This window comes from Pipra filicauda, unplaced genomic scaffold (genome assembly GCF_003945595.2).
Source record: "Pipra filicauda isolate LSUMZ 115617 unplaced genomic scaffold, ASM394559v2 scaffold904_size54926_pilon, whole genome shotgun sequence".
Classification (NCBI taxonomy): domain Eukaryota; kingdom Metazoa; phylum Chordata; class Aves; order Passeriformes; family Pipridae; genus Pipra; species Pipra filicauda.
The window spans coordinates 17,884-34,319 of record NW_024105092.1 but is presented as its reverse complement, the minus strand read 5'-3'; the positions used below and the strand labels follow the sequence as shown (position 1 = coordinate 34,319).

Genomic DNA, 16,436 nt, shown 5'->3' with positions numbered 1-16,436 from the left:
CTTAGATGCCACTAAGACAACGGGATTATTGACGTCAAAGTTTTTTGCGGTAAAGGCTCCCGTCTCCAAAAATTGAGACGATCCCGGAGCCACCGGCTGATTTCCTGATTCAGGATAAATATCTGGTTTAATATAAGCTAAAAGAGTCCGAGTATGGGCGCCATGTGTAACGACGAGGCCCTTGTATAACAAGGAATGAGTCTGCTCCTCGTAGGTGGTGTGGACAGTTTATTTCAAAATTCCCGCTCTTTATATCCCTGTATCCCATGTGACTCCAGTCAATAGAGTTATATGTGACCGCGTACGTTCTCTTGGGCCCATTGCCCTGGCACATCCCTCGTGCCTTCAGACATGTCTCCCACAGACCTTTATCTCCAGCTGCAGTATAAAGTACGTTCTTCACGTCTGGTCCTGTTCGAACTGGTGCAAGAGCCACGGCATGTGCAGTGTGATAGCCAATAAAGACCAAAGGAGAGATAATTTGCTTATCAAATTATATTTGCAACACTGTAATTACAAACTGCGGTAAACGAAGTCTCAAGTTTCTATAGGTTTCAAGTAATAGTTTCATTTAGTGTTTGTCTTGACTACCTCATGCATATTGATTGTATCATATACATGTATATTCTGCGGGTTTTTGCTAACTGTTTAATGTGTAGGGTTTCTCACGGCTAAAGTTGAGAGTTATCTCTACAACCAGTCATAGATCATGTATTCTTAGACGAACAGGCGCCTAAAGATTTAAAGTTCTACTATATTTACAGCTAAGGCTAAAAGAGTTATCTCTACAGCCAGTCATAATTCATGTATTCTTGGACGAACAGGCGCCTAAAGATTTAAAGTCCTACTATATTTTATTCTTAGGATAGTAAGGAGGTTTTAGGCCTCTTGACCTTGTGAGGGTCTGTTTTATTTCCTTGTGGGGGGGTGTAGTTGAGTTTTGGAATCTATTTGTTCTGTTTTAATGTAGTCACCCATTTGTTTCACGAATCACAATTATTTATATATCACACAAACCATAATGTTATGTTACAATAATTAGTGATATTTTGTTATGTAATAAGAAAAAGAACCGAAAAAGAGAACAGAACTATTTCCCAGCGGCAAGATAGCACATGCGCAGAAAAAGCTGATACGTCAAAAGGATGAAGTGAACAGAGCCGAGCTTGTCCCCTAGCAACAAGATAACGCAGGCGTGAAGCCTCTTGGCAACAGAACAGAGCCTGCGCAGACAGACCTGATGACGTAAAGCAGAGGAATCGGAACAAAAGGAGGGGATTTTAAAAGAGACAAGCAGCTACAAACCTATAAAAGGCAGATTGGAAATTATTGAAGCGTGCCTTGGATGAGCAAGGAAAGCTCATCAAGTCACCCAGCGCTGTATATTTGCTTATTTGATTTTTATATAAATCTATAATAAAACTTTTTACTATGATATTTGAACCTAGTGCTGATTTTACTTATAACATGCAGTCTCTTGCTTGATCTGTTTGAATGCCTGTTGCTGTTCGGGTCACAAAGTGAAGAGGGTTCACAATCTGGCTGTACTCAGGGATGTGCATTCTCCAGAAGCCTGTGGCCCCCAGGAGAGCTTGCGTCTCCTTCTTGTTGGTCGGTGGAGTCATGGTTACAATCTTATTGATGACATCTCTTGGTATCTGGCTTCGTCCATCTTGCCATTTCACCCCTAAGAATTGGATCTCTCTGGCAGGTCCGTTGACCTTCAGCACTTGAAGAATTCAGAAATATATTTCGTCAACTGATGGAGGTGAAAGCTGTAGTTACCCTGTTGGATTCTGGGGCTGTCATATACATGGAACATGCTCCATTGCTGTTATTCCTTCTCACCAGGGTTACAGAGATACCAGTGAGGGTGCCCATTTCCAAACTGTGTGATACAGGACAGCAAAGTGGCAGCTCCACAGCAATACAAACATCCTCAGGAGAACTTCAGAGACCTACTTCTAACGAGCCCCTGAAAATCGTTCCTGTTGCCTCCAAAGACACTTTGCCCACACAGCATGCTGAGGAACCTCAATCCCACCAGGAAGAGAATGAGAAGAAGTTCACTGAAACAAAGGAAACACAGGAGGCTTTTTATGACTTTTGCATCTTTGGAGGTAAATTTGCATCTTTTGCTGTTCTTCTGGTATGACTTTTTGTTTGTGCTCAGAAAAGCATGAGTGCAGTGCCAGAGTTCCACTTAGCTCCTAACCATGACTCCAATAGCTGGTAGGAACTGCATGCTTCCCTGTGGAAGATATTACAGAAACCTGGTTGGTAGAGAGAGGACACATTAAAGATTCTATACCGCTGGTCTCACGCTAAAGCAAGAAAACTATTAGAAGGTCACTGATCAGTGTGTTTGTGAAACTGCTTTGTCTAAGAAACTGCAAGGCCGAATTGTCTGCTGTGAAGCTGTATTGTTTAAGAAACTGCATACGTGATAGAAAAATTAGAGCGACAGGATGGGAAAGGTAGAGAAAGTAGCAAATAGTAAATAAAGTAACTATAGCCATGAGAAAGAGGCAGCATTTGCGCAAATATAACTTAGGTAATTAAGAGCCAATGATGAGCTTGTATTTGGAATATTAATGAGCCCAATTATTAACCTTTATAAGCATGGAGCTTACAGCAATAAAGTTGGATTAGTCATGATCAATACTGTGATCGTGTGATACTTTCCCGTCGTCCACAACAAATGGTGACCCCGACGTGATAATTTAAAGAAACGGGGGAATCCACAGTTGGGATGGCATAGTGTCGGAGCCTTAGCAGCGAGGCTGGTCAAAAAGTCAAATTGAGGAGTGACTTGGACCTGGAACTGGTCAAAAAGTCAGCAGAATTTGCGACTTCGGACCCGGATCAAAAAGTGGGCAACTGCAACTTCAGATCCTTAAAGCGTCACTTGGGACGAGCTCCACCGTACGTGCTGCCGGACCCTGGAGGCTGCAAGAGCGCGCTAAAAATAGGTAAAAAATGGAAAGGGAAGCAGCATATAGTTTATTTTCTGAATTTTTGCAGAAAAAAGGTATTAAAGATATAGATTTAAAAAAGGAATTACCAGGATTGCTTGCTTTTGGGTATGCAAAAGGGTGTTTTATCAACCCGCATACCGTGCATTCTTTAGAAGAGTGGCGAAAGTTTGGAGATAAAATATGTGAGGCCATTCTAGAAGAGGATAAAGTTGCAAAAAAGCTGGGAAAGTTTTGGAAAGTTGTGAATGATACATTGTTACAACATGAGGCAGAGAAACGAGCTGCTGAGCAAGCTCGAGGTATGCAGCAACACAACAGAGACTGGTTCTCTATTTCCCCGACTCCCCCTGCATTTCAATCAGTTATGCTCCCAGCACAGCCGTCTGCCCCCCCTCCTAATGAAAATACGGCTCCCCCTTCTGCAACCCCTCCTGACCCTCCTGCCCCTGCAGAACCTTTAAGCAATAACGCTGATCCATTGCTGGAGCCACCAGCACCCCCTCCTCCTGCTTTAGATGCTGTGATGCCTGTCCCTGGGGCAAGCACTGACCCGGCGGGGGCCATAGCCAAGGAGAGGAGAGATACATGGGCAGCGATTGCTAAACATTGCCTGTCAGAAGAATTGCAGGGGGCAGAGGGCATGGCATTTCCAGTTATTTATAATCAAATGCCAGGGGGAAGGCTAAATGCCACTATAACTCCATTAGATTGGAAACTTTTGGCACAACTGCGGAGCACTGTAAGTGAATTTGGTTTGCATGGAGAACCTGTTAAACAAATGTTAGATTATTTCTGGGCCACTCAACTTTTACTACCCTCAGATCTCCGTTCCATTTCGAGAATGATACTTACAGAACATCAGCAACTTTTGTTTAATGCTTATTGGTAAGCATATGTTAATGAAAGTGTTGCTGTGATCAGGCAACCGGGGGATCCTTTACACGGCGTTACAGCAGACGAACTAATGGGAACAGGTCCATATTCACGAACCGAAGCACAAGTACACATTGGGGCAGATAAAATTAGAGAGGCCATGGACCTTGTAAGGAAAGCATTAAATAGAGTCAAGGAGCCAGGGGGAGTGCCATTATATATGAGCTTAAAACAGGGAAGGAATGAATCTTTTGGTGAATATGTTGACAAGTTAACAGCTGCTATCAAAAAGCTGGGGTCCCAGATTATATGAAGGGGACCATGCTAAAGCAGTGTGTTTTGCAAAATGCTAACTCAATAGTTAAACAAGTAATAAATACATTGGGTCCTTATTGGACTATAGAAGAATTATTAGACAAAGTATTGCAAATACCAACAGGAGAGAATGCATTTTTAGTCAATGCTATTCAGGATTTTACTAAAGGGCTTAAAGAACAGACTCAGGACTTAGTTAAGGAGCTTAAAGAACAAGCTCAAAATTCCCAAATTCAAGTGTTAGCAGCTCTTGCACCCCTCCAGAGAAAGGCTAATAACTCCACAGATGGAAAAACTCGATCAAAGTGTTATCGATGCGGAGCTACTGGACACTTCAGAAGGGAGTGCCGCTTTTACTAATACTGCTGGCTGCTTTATGCATTGTTCCTTGTGCTTTTAAATGCATTCAAAGCATGCTAACAAAGGCAATGAGTGACGTGTTTTTAACATTGTCTAAACAGAGCGGGGGAAGTGTGGAAGATATTACAGAAACCTGGTTGGTAGAGAGAGGACACATTAAAGATTCTATACCGCTGGTCTCACGCTAAAGCAAGAAAACTATTAGAAGGTCACTGATCAGTGTGTTTGTGAAACTGCTTTGTTTAAGAAACTGCAAGGCTGCATTGTCTGCTGTGAAGCTGTATTGTTTAAGAAACTGCATACGTGATAGAAAAATTAGAGCAACAGGATGGGAAAGGTAGAGAAAGTAGCAAATAGTAAATAAAGTAACTATAGCCATGAGAAAGAGGCAGCATTTGCGCAAATATAACTTAGGTAATTGGGAGCCAATGATGAGCTTGTATTTGGAATATTAATGAGCCTAATTATTAACCTTTATAAGCATGGAGCTTACAGCAATAAAGTTGGATTAGTCATGATCAATACTGTGATCGTGTGATACTTTCCCATCGTCCACAACACTTCCCTGGTGCTGTTATTGCTCTAGTTACTCATATCCTAGAAAGGGGTGTGTTGCTGTGGATATTTGGCATTTTTGCAATAGTTCAAGATTGCAAATCAGGCTTTTTGAGCAATAGACACTGAGCTTACACAAGATTTTCAGAAATGTCTGAAGGTGCAGAATCTGACTAGATGCACAACTTTTCCTTGTGGATTTGCCATATAAGTAATAACTCTTATATGGATCATGAGTGTTCCTAAATATTATCGCAGGTTACGGGATTTTGCTTTGGAATGTCTTTTTGTTCAGAGGGGGAGCCAGATGAGCAATTCTGTTGCACAGAAAGTTTGGGGAGTCTCTGTAGAGACAAAATCATGTTTTTCTATGCTCTGGATTTGTGGCAGTGTGTGGGGCAAGGCTTTTCGTGGTATGGGGAAAGCTGGCATTTGCCTGCCGCATTTCTCCATCTTAGGAATGAATTTTGTCTTTCCAACAGAGGTCTCGTGCACTACTGAACAAAATCCCAACAGTTTCCCAGTGCTTGTTATTTCTTCTGGGTTGTTATTTCTTCTGTTTTTCCACATTTTCCTCGAGTAAAGTCCCTTAATTTTGAATTTACGATTGCTGAGAGAGAGGAGTTTGGTCTACCTCGTAACTCATCCTCTTTAGCAAACATTCCAGTCTCATCAGATTGAGACAGTTTGGAAGGATTTCCTAGAACTTGGTTGGATTTCAGGGGGTTTTGAAGGACTTGCATGGATTTTCAGGGTTTTTTTACAGGATTTGGGCAGATTTTCCTGGATTTGGGGCAGTTTCGGGGGATGTTTTGGTGCTTTGCTCACCGTACTCTGGAGCACAGGTTGCTCTCCCGCCGTTCGCGCTCCCTGAGCTCTCTGTGGAGGTTCTCCCAGGTCTCCTTGAGCTCCCTCTGGAGCTGCTCCTGGGACTCCTGGAGCTCCCTCTGGAGCTGCTCCCGGGACTCCTTGAGCTCCCTCTGGAGTTGCTCCCGGGACTCCTTGAGCTCCCTCTGGAGCTGCTCCCGGGACTCCTTGAGCTCCCTCTGGAGTTGCTCCTGGGACTCCAGGTGAGTGGAGCAAAGCACCGAAACATCCCCTGAAACAGCCCCAAATCCAGCAAAATCCGCCCAAATCCCATAAAAAACGCCATCAAAATCCATCTGTCCTTTAAAATCCCCCTGAAATCCGCCCAAATCCTTTAAAAAACCCTCTCAAAATCCATCCAAATCCTTCCAAATCCCCCTGAAATCCACTCAAAATCCCAGAAAATTCTTCACAACTGAGCTGAAATCCATTGAAATGGAGCAAAATCCTTCCAAATCCATCCAAATCCTTTAGAATCGCCCTGAAATCCAACCCAATCGCTGCCACCCTCAGATTTTCCTGCCTTTTTTCTCCACTTTGGCGCCCCCTGGTGGATTCCGCACCACAAAGCACCAAAACGGCTCCGGATTATCCTGATTTTTTTTCTCCCCTCCCCGTAAGTGTGAGGGGGGGAAAAGAGACTATTTTTGAGGGAAAAAATTACATTCTTGAGGGGGAAAAAAATGATGCTTTTTAGAGGAAAAAAATGACATTTTTGAGGGGGAAAAATGATGTTTTTGTGGGGGGAAAAAATATTTTTGAGGGCGAAAAGGGATTTTTGAGGTGAAAAAGGGATTTTTGAGGTGAAAAAACAACATTTTTGAGGGGAAACCTCCCTAAGATCCTGCTTTATGGTGAACTTGCCACCGGCTGCCGCAAGAGAGGAGCCCCGAAGAGGAGATACAAGGACTGCCTGAAACAACATCTCAACCCTGGCCATATCGATCATCATAACTGGTCTGCTCTGGCCTCCAATCGGGAGGTCTGGAGACACCCCATCTATAACGCTGCTGATGCCTTTGAGAGCGCACGCAGGATCACCCTTGAGGAGAAAAGACAACGAAAGAATCGTGCCTTGCAGAATTTACCACCTAAGGAGTCTTTCTGCTGTGCCTTTTGCAACCCATCTTGTCTATCTCGTATTGGCCTCTTTAGCCACCAGCGTGCTTGTAGCAAATGTGGGTAGAGCCCTTCCCAAATCTTTGTTGGTGAAGCCCAGCCACGAATACGAAAGGGCTGTTATTTCTTCTTTTCTTCCACACTTCCTCGATTAAAGCCCCCTTAAGTTTTGAATTTACAGTTGCTGAGAGAGAGAGAGTTTGGTCCGTCTCATAACTCATCCTCTTTAACAAACATTCCAGTTTCTTCAAACTGAGACAAATCCCTATAGCCTCGCTCTGGAACGTCACAGAACAAAGGGAGCTCCAAGGAAATGTCCCGAAAGGCGGGAATGGGACTCGGGGAATTGTTGCAGCTGCTCCTCGACGACTCCAGGAGCAGAGGGCCGCGAGCAGAGCTGGATCCTCCTGTGCTGGGCTGCAGAGAACTTCCCAGGAGAAGCTGTGTGGAGGTGGCACAGCCCAGAGCGGGAGAGCTGCAGGCACGGAGCATTCCCTGGGTTTTTGCTCTGTATTCCAAGGCTGGAGCAGGGATCACTGCAGGGAGCAATCCTGAGGCTCCTCCAAGGATGTCGCTGCTCACCTGCGAGGGACGTGAGGAGGGACAGCTGTGAGTTGTACCTGTGTTTGGATGATGGCAAACATTTCCAACTGGGGGGACATTGGGGGACACTGGGGACATTGGGGGACATTGGGGGGACATTGGGGGGACATTGGGGGGACATTTGGGGACATTGGGGACATTGGGGGACATTGGGGGACATTGGGGTGGGGACATTGGGGGACATTGGGGGGATATTGGGGGGACATTGGGGGAACATTGGGGCAGATTGGGGGGACATTCGGGACAATGGGGGGACATTGGGGGACATTGGGGACATTGGGGGGACATTTGGGACAATGGGGGGACATGGGGGGACATTGGGGACATTGGGGGGACATTGAGGACATTGGGGGGACATTGGAGGGATATTGGGGGAACATTGGGGCAGATTGGGGGGACATTCGGGACAATGTGGGGACATTGGGGACATTGGGGGGACATTGAGGACATTGGGGGGACATTGGAGGGATATTGGGGGAACATTGGGGCAGATTGGGGGGACATTCGGGACAATGTGGGGACATTGGGGACATTGGGGGACATTGGGGACATTGGGGGGACACTGGGGGGACATTGGGGACATTAGGGGAACATTGGGGCAGGTTGGGGGGACTTTGGGGGGACATTGGGGGGACATTGGAGGACATTGGGGGGACATTGGGGACATTGGGGACATTGGGAAAAGGGACATTTTTGAGGGGAAAAAACATTTTTGAGGGGAAAAAGGGCCATTTTTGAGAGGAGAAAAAAAGGATTTTTGAGGGGGAAAAAATGATACTTTTGAAAAGGAAAAAAAGACATTTTTGAGGGGAAAAACAACGTTTTTGCAGGGGGAAAAAGGGATTTTTGAGGGGAAAACCCAACATTTTTGAGGGGGGAAAACTGGGATTTTTGAGGGGAAAAAGGGCCATTTTTGAGAGGGAAAAAAGGGATTTTTGAGGGAAAAAATGACATTTTTGAAGGTAAAAAAGGGATTTTTGAGGGGAAAAAGGGCATTTTTGGGTGCAGCCCTTCTCACCTCGTCGGGCTGGCTGACAATGAGTGTTGTGGAGTTCTGCGGGGAGAAGTGCAGGTGGTGCAGCCCCCGCTGCCGCTCCGACTCCTCCGGCAGCACGGACCGCACACGGCAGAACACGGGGATGTTGTCCTGGAAAACGGGGAAAAAAATAGGATTTAGGGAAAGTTTAGGGGGGGTTCCCCTCATAAAATACCCCCCTCTGCCCCGGACCCACTTTGGGCTCCTGGGTGTCATTGTGGAGGCGGCGTCGCTCCATCTCCAGATGGTGGATCTGTTCTTCCTGCTGATCCCGGAGGGATTTTTGCAATCTTTGCACCTCCTGGAGAGCGGCCATCCGGTCCTTCTGCAGGTGGAGATGGTCCTCGACCCGCCGCCGATGAGCCTGGGGAGGAACGGGGGGGAAATGGCACCAAAAGGGAAAAAACCAGCGGAATCAGAGCAAAATTCCCAAGGTTTTCCTGACTTTTCCCAAATTTTGAGGTGCCACAAAGCAGATTTTGATGCCAAAATGGCAGAATGGGTAAAAAAGTGCCATTTTTTCCAGATTTTTGAGGCACCTCCTGAGGGATTTTGATGCCAAAAGCAGCACAATTGGTGAAAATTCCAAATTTTTTTCTCGGTTTTTCCGCATCCTCGGAGGGATTTTTGGCCGAAAAATCATGAAATTGGTAAAAATTCCCATTTTTTGAGAATTTTGAGGTGCCCCTCCAAGGGATTTTGGGTGGAAAATTCCCTTTTTTTCTTCCTTTCCCAAATTCTGCGGCGCTCCCTGAGAGATTTCAATGCCACAAAGCTCAAAATCGGTGCAACCCCCCATTGTCCCACCTTTTTTTTTTTGGTACCACTGGTGGATTTCGGGCACAAAACCGCCAGACCTGGTGCAAATTCCTCATTTTTCCCAATCTTTCCCGATTTTTTGGGATGGGCTTTTGATGCCAAAAAGAAAGCCGAAATCAGAACAAATCCCCCATTTTTTCCCCATTTTTCCCAAATTCTGAGGTGTTTTCGGTTCAAAAACCAGCAACACTGGTGCGAATTCCCATTTCTTGCCTTTTTTCCTTGACTCTTCCCATGTTTTCGGGCCCCCCATGAGGAATTTTGGGCTCAAAAGATCGGGAATTGCTGCCACCCTCAGATTTTCCCGCCTTTTTTTTCCTCCGCGTTGGCGCCCCCTGGCGGATTTCGCCCCACAAAGCACCCAAACGGCTCCGGATTTCCCCGGTATTTTCCCCGTAAGTTTTTGGGAATTCCAGGCCCCCCGCCAACCTCTGTGTTCTCCGAGATGTTTGAGAGCTCTTCCTCACGAGCTCTGGTCTCATTCTGTCGCTGCTCCTCCTCCCGCAGACGCCGCTCCAGTTCCGACTCCAGGGAGCTGCGGGAAAGTCCCAGAATTTCTCCCTGAATCCTCCCCAAATTCCCATCAAACCTCTTCCCAAAGCCCCCCCCCAAAAGTCCCGAACCCCCCGGAATTCCCAGCTCCCCCTTAGAATTCCAAAATTCTTCCCAAATCCTCCCTCTGATCCCCCAAATGCCCTGAATTTTCCTGAATTTCCCCCTGAATTTTCCTGAATTTCCCCCTGAATTCCCACCAAATCCCCACCAAATCCCTTCCCAAACCCCCCTCAGAATTCCCAAATCCTCCCTCTGACCCCCCAAATGCCTGGAATTTCCCCCTGAATCCCCCCAGATTCCATGGATTTCCCCCCAAATTCCCTGGGTGTCTCTGAATTTCCACCCAAATGCCCCCAAATCTCCTGAATTTCCCCCCAAATTGGAATTCCCAAACCTCGAGGGGCTTGGGGGATTTGAAGGCAATTTGGAGGGAATTGATGCGATTTTGGAGGGGGCTTTGTGGGGAATTGGGGAATTTGTCAAATGGTTTTGGGGAATTTCTGTGGGGATCCTTGAGAGAGTCTCAGAAAATTCCCATGTTGAGGGATTTTGAGGAAATCTCTGGAATTTGGGGCGATTTGGGGAAATTGTGGAGAAGTTGGAGGGAATTGGGGAATTTTTGGAAGGTTTTTGGGGGAAATTCTGTGGGATCTTGAGGGGTTTGGGGTTGACTTGCGTGGACTTGAGGTCAATTTTTGTGGATTTTCAGAAGGTTTTGAGGGATTCTTGATGGAATTTGAGGGGGTTTGGGGGGATTTCAGGGGAATTTTGGTGGTTCCCTCACCCCACTCGGAGGCAGCTTTCCCACAACTCCGGTTGGAGGGGAATTTTCAGTGGATCTTTGACAGATTTGGAGTGGGTTTGGAAGGATTTTTGCTCCATTTCAATGGATTTCAGATCAGTTCTGAAGGATTTCCTGAGATTTTGAGTGGATTTCAGGGGGATTTATAGAGACTTGGATGGATTTTGATGGCGTTTTTTACAGGATTTGGGCAGATTTTGCTGGATTTGGGGCAGTTTTGGGGGATGTTTCGGTGCTTTGCTCACCGTACTCTGGAGCTCAGGGTGCTCTCTCTCCTCTCCCGCTCCCTGAGCTCCTGATGTAGAGTCTCTGTGGACTCCTTGAGCTGCTCCCTGGACTCCTGAAGTAGCTGGTTCTTTTGCTCCAAGCTACGTTTTTCTCTCTGGACCTTCCGGAGTCGCTTCTGGGCCTGGCGCAGCTTTTCCCGGAGCTCCCACATCTGCACCCAGAAGTCCCAGGGCAAGGGTTTGGGGGGGCACAGGGGGCTCCTGGGGGGACACCTGGGGTTGGGGACATCAGGAACGGGGTTTGGGGACAGTGAGGAGGGGTTTGGGGGCATCAGAGATGGGTTTGGGGGCATCAGAGAGTGGTTTGGGGACACCGTGGGGGTCTCAGGCCTCACCCGCTCCTGGTGCAGCTGCAACCGATGTCTTCTGCGGGGTACCTGGGGGACAGGGGACATTTGGGGGAATTTGGGGACATATGGGGGGTTTTTCAGGTCCTACCTGCAGTCGTAGGACTGTGTATATTCTGGGGGGTACCGGGGGGAGAGGGGACATTTTGGGGAGGCTGAACTCCCTCTGGAGCTGCTCCCGGGACTCCTTGAGCTCCCTCTGGAACTGCTCCCTGTACTCCTTGAGCATCTGGTTCTGCCTTTCCAGGCCCCGTTTCTCTCTCTGCAGCTTCCGGAGCTGCTTCAGGGCCTGGTCCAGCTTGTCCCGGAGCTCCCGTGACTGCGCCCACAGGATGAGGCCAGAGCTTGGGAGCGAACGCTGTTGGAAACCTGGAAAACGCAGAGGTTTGCGGGGGGAGGGGAGAAAAAAAATTGGGATAGTCCGGAGCCAGTTCCTCCCTGATGTCCCCGAACCCCTCCTCACTGTCCCCAAACCCCGTTCCTGATGTCCCCAACCCCGGGTGTCCCCCCAGGAGCCCCCCGTGCCCCCCCCAAACGCTTGCCCTGGGACCTGTGGCTGCAGTCGCAGGAGCTCCGGGACAAGCTGGTCCAAGCCTGGGAGTGGCTCCGGAAGGTGCAAACAGAGAAACGGGGCCTGGAGTGTGAGAATTGGGAGCTCAACAAGTGCTGGGAGCAGCTCCAGAGGGAGCTCAAGGAGTCCCAGGAGTAGCTCCAGAGGGAGCTCAAGGAGTGTCAGGAGCAGCTCCAGAGGGAGTTCAAGGAGTCCCCGGAGCAGATCCAGATATAGAGGATTGGCTAGAAATGCGAGGACATATGAACATGGCTAAGGCTATGGATGAGCTGCTAAAGTATAAGACGCAGTCTGACTAGGCCCATGAGAAAGTCTGAGATAGCAGGGCGGTGAGAAAGCGGCAGCGTCCTTGGGTATTCTAAATTGAGCTGAAAAACAGGAGCTAGGCATTACCAAAACAAAGACACTTAACGAGCCACCTGTGTAAACAATGGAAAGCAGTTAAGATGATATCACCACCTAACTGAGTACCAGTAATGAGCCTAATCTTTGTAATATTCATGAACCTATTATAGAGTGTATATTAAGCTGCTGTCAATCTACAATAAACGAAGTTCCTGGATTCTCACATTGAGGTGTCTAGAGCTTTCCGTTGCGACATCCAGAGGGAGCTCAAGGAGTCCCGGGAGCAGCTCCAGAGGGAGCTCGAGGAGTCCCAGGAGCAGCTCCAGAGGGAGCTCAAGGAGTCCCGGGAGCAGCTCCAGAGGGAGCTCAAGGAGTCCCGGGAGCAGCTCCAGAGGGAGCTCAAGGAGTCCTGGGAGCAGCTCCAGAAAACCTTTGGAAAACCGGTACTAAAACCGCCTCAGTCAGTCTGAAAGCCTGGGAATTCGGCCTCCCCACCCCCAAAATCCCCCCCAGAATTCCCAAAATCCCCCAAATCCCCCTCCCCCACCCTTAAAATTCCCTCCCCTGGAACTCCCAAAACTGGCAGAAAACCAGGACTAAAACCGCCTCAGTCATCCCGACATCCTGGGAATTCCGGCCCCTAAAAATCTCAGAATCCCAGGTTTGGGGTTTTTTTGGGAATTACCTCCCAACCTTTCCCCTTCAGGTCGTGGGTGCTCTGGAAGAGGTGTCGGACGGCCCTCGGGATCATCCCGCGGGATTCGGGATCTCCGGGCGGTTCCAGTCCTTCCATGGTGAATGTCTTCCCACTTCCAGTCTGCCCGTAGGCGAAGATGCAGACGGGATACCCATCCAGGGCAGACTGGGAATGGGAATGCACGGAATGCTGAGAGGAGTGGGAATTCTGGGAAATAAATAGGAATTTGGGGGGAAAAAAAGGATTTGGGGGGGAAAAGGGGATGTTTTGGAGGAAAAGGGGGAGTTGGAGGGGTGGAAAAAAGAGGGGCAGAGGCAAAAAAGGACATTTTTGCCCAAAAAAGGCCTTTTTCTGCTGCAAAAGGACTTGGTTGGATTTCAGGGGGTTTTGAAGGACTTGCATGGATTTTCAGGGATTTTTTAAGGGATTGGGTAGATTTTGCTGGATTCTGGGCAGTTTTGGGGGATGTTTTGGTGCTTTGCTCACCGCACTCTGGAGATGACGTCACTCTCCTGCTGTTTCCACTCCTTGAGCTCCCTCTGGAGCTGCTCCTGGCACACACAGAGCTCCCTTTGGAGTTGCTCCTGAGGGAGCTCAGAGAGTGCCAGGAGCAGCTCCAGAGGGAGCTCAGAGAGTGCCGGGAGCAGCTCCAGAGGGAGCTCAAGGAGTCCCGGGAGCAGATCCAGAAGGAGCTGAAGGAGTCCCGGGAGCAGCTCCAGAGGGAGCTCCTGGAGTCCCTGGAGCAGCTCCAGAGGGAGCTCAAGGAGTCCTGGGAGCAGCTCCAGAGGGAGTTCAAGGAGTCCCAGGAGCAGCTCCAGAGGGAGCTCAAGGAGTCCCGGGAGCAGCTCCAGAGGGAGCTCAGTGAGCGCCGGATTGAGTCAGACAACGGGACTCATTTCAAGAACAGCCACTTGGGCACAGGAGCATGGGATTGAATGGGTCTATCACATTCCATATCTGGCACCTGCTGCAGGAAAAGTAGAAAGGTGTAATGGACTGTTGAAGACAACCCTAAAGGCACTAGGTGAGGGAACTTACAAAAATTGGGATAAGAACTTAGCCAAGGCCACCTGGCTCGTCAACACTAGAGGCTCTGTCAACCGAGCTGGTCCTGTCCAAGCAGAATCCCTCCACACTGGAGATGGAGACAAAGTTCCAGCCATCCATCTCAAAGGTATGTTAGGTAAGGCCCTTTGGATCACTCCTCCCTCAGGCCAAGACAAACCCAGTCGTGGGATTGGTTTTGCTCAAGGGCCCAGAAATACCTGGTGGGTTATGAGGAAGGATGGAGAGATCCAATGTGTCCCTCAAGGAAACCCAGCCCTGGGGAAAAACTAATTCTGTGCCCTAAGTTGTGTTTTACAGGAGACCAGACACCAGATGGAAAAGACCCGAACAAAGCGATACCGGTATCCAAGGATGTCCGATGATGAGACAGCCCTAAACCCCCAAATTTCCCTCAAAATCCTCCCTGAATCCAAAAATTCTCCCCTGAATCCCCAAATTCCTCCCTGAATCCCAAATTTCCCCTCCCCAGGGGGAGAGGGGAAATTGGAGACATGTTAGTAACCATTTTCCCCCTGGAGGAGAATTTTGGGGAATCCATCAATTCCCTGTGCTTCGCCAGCAAGGTGGGAGTGGGATTTGGGGGGATTTGGGGGAACATGAGGGATTTGGGGGGGAATCGGGGGGACATCAGGGATTTGGGGGAACATGAGGGATTTGAGAAGACATGAGGGATTTGGGGGGATTTGGGGGAACATGAGGGATTTGAGGGGATTTGGGGGAATGAGGGATTTGGGGGGAAGTTGGGGGGGTATGAGGGATTTGGGGGGGTTTGGGGGTCTCTGCTGGATTTTGGGGGGTCACAGGAGGGTTTGGGGGGTCCTGGGGGAGTTTTCGGGGGGATCTGAGGAGGTTTGGAACATGTCACAGGACAAAGGGAGCTCCAAGGAAACGTCCCGAAAGGCGGGAATGGGACTCGGGGAATTGTTGCAGCTGCTCCTCGACGACTCCAGGAGCAGAGGGCCGCGAGCAGAGCTGGATCCTCCTGTGCTGGGCTGCAGAGAACTTCCCAGGAGAAGCTGTGTGGAGGTGGCACAGCCCAGAGCGGGAGAGCTGCAGGCACGGAGCATTCCCTGGGTTTTTGCTCTGTATTCCAAGGCTGGAGCAGGGATCACTGCAGGGAGCAATCCTGAGGCTCCTCCAAGGCTGTCGCTGCTGACCTGCGAGGGACGTGAGGAGGGACAGCTGTGAGTTGTACCTGTGTTTGGATGATGGCAAACATTTCCAACTGGGGGGACATTGGGGACATTGGGGACATTGGGGGGATATTGAGGGGACATTGGGGGGACATTGGGGGACATTGGGGGACATTGGGGGGACATTGGGGGGACATAGGAGGGACATTGGAGGGACATTGGGGGGACATTGGGGACATTGGGGACATTGGGGGGACATTGGGGACATTGGGGACACATTGGGGACACATTGGGGACATTGGGGAACATTGGTGGGACCTGGGGGGGACATTGGTGGACATTGGGGACATCGGGGAGGAACATCGGGGGGACATTCGGTGGGGACATCGGGGGGACATTGGGGACATGGGGGGACATTGGGGGACATTGGGGACACCTTGGGGACATTGGGGACATCGGAGGACCTTGGGGACATAGGAGGGACATTGGAGGGACATTGGGGGGACATTGGGGACATTGGGGACATTGGGGGGACATTGGGGACATTGGGGACACATTGGGGACACATTGGGGACATTGGGGGGGTCAGGGGTCATTTTCAGGGGGTCAAAGGTCACCTGCTGGTAGGTGTTGGTGGCAATGATTGGCCGCAGGATGGGGGGCGGGGCCAGCGGGTCCCCAGGGGCGGGGCCTGGAGCCCCCAAAACCTCCTGCTCGAACCTGGGGGGGGAGGGGCACCGGTGACACCCCCCCAGTGACACCAGTGACCCTCCCAGTGCTCCCAGTAACACCCCAGTGACCCCCCAGCACCCTCCCAGTGCTCCCAGTAACACCCCAGTGACCCCCAGCACCCTCCCAGTGCTCCCAGTAACACCCCAGTGACCCCCCAGCACCCTCCCAGTGCTCCCAGTGACACCCAGTGACCCCCCAGCACCCTCCCAGTGCTCCCAGTAACACCCAGGGCCCTCCCAATAACACCCCCATCACCAAGCCCCTGGCCCCGCCCACATGGCCACTGGGAAACCAAGCACCGCCCACCCCAACCCCTTAGACCCCTCCCCTGTTGCCATAGGAAACCAAACTCCTCCCACTGCCCCAAACCCCAC

At 49.6% G+C, this 16,436-nt stretch overlaps 1 protein-coding gene across 2 annotated transcripts; it reads right to left on the bottom strand.

The window, feature by feature from the left end:
• Positions 1 to 7,079: 7,079 nt before the first annotated feature.
• Positions 7,080 to 11,678, bottom strand: LOC113982299 (kinesin-like protein KIFC1). 2 transcript variants are annotated; one of them, XM_039391093.1, is made up of 6 exons: positions 11,505 to 11,678; positions 11,128 to 11,382; positions 9,955 to 10,060; positions 8,903 to 9,070; positions 8,689 to 8,817; positions 7,080 to 7,649 (listed from the first exon to the last, which is right to left on the bottom strand). In XM_039391093.1, exons 1-6 carry the CDS (start codon positions 11,582 to 11,584, stop codon positions 7,278 to 7,280), a joined length of 1,110 nt encoding a protein of 369 aa, XP_039247027.1. In that variant the 5' UTR covers positions 11,585 to 11,678; the 3' UTR covers positions 7,080 to 7,277. The 2 variants fall into 2 exon arrangements, with proteins under 2 accessions (XP_039247027.1, XP_027566171.2); XM_027710370.2 differs by having other exon boundaries at positions 11,128 to 11,321; positions 11,505 to 11,618.
• Positions 11,679 to 16,436: the final 4,758 nt, after the last annotated feature.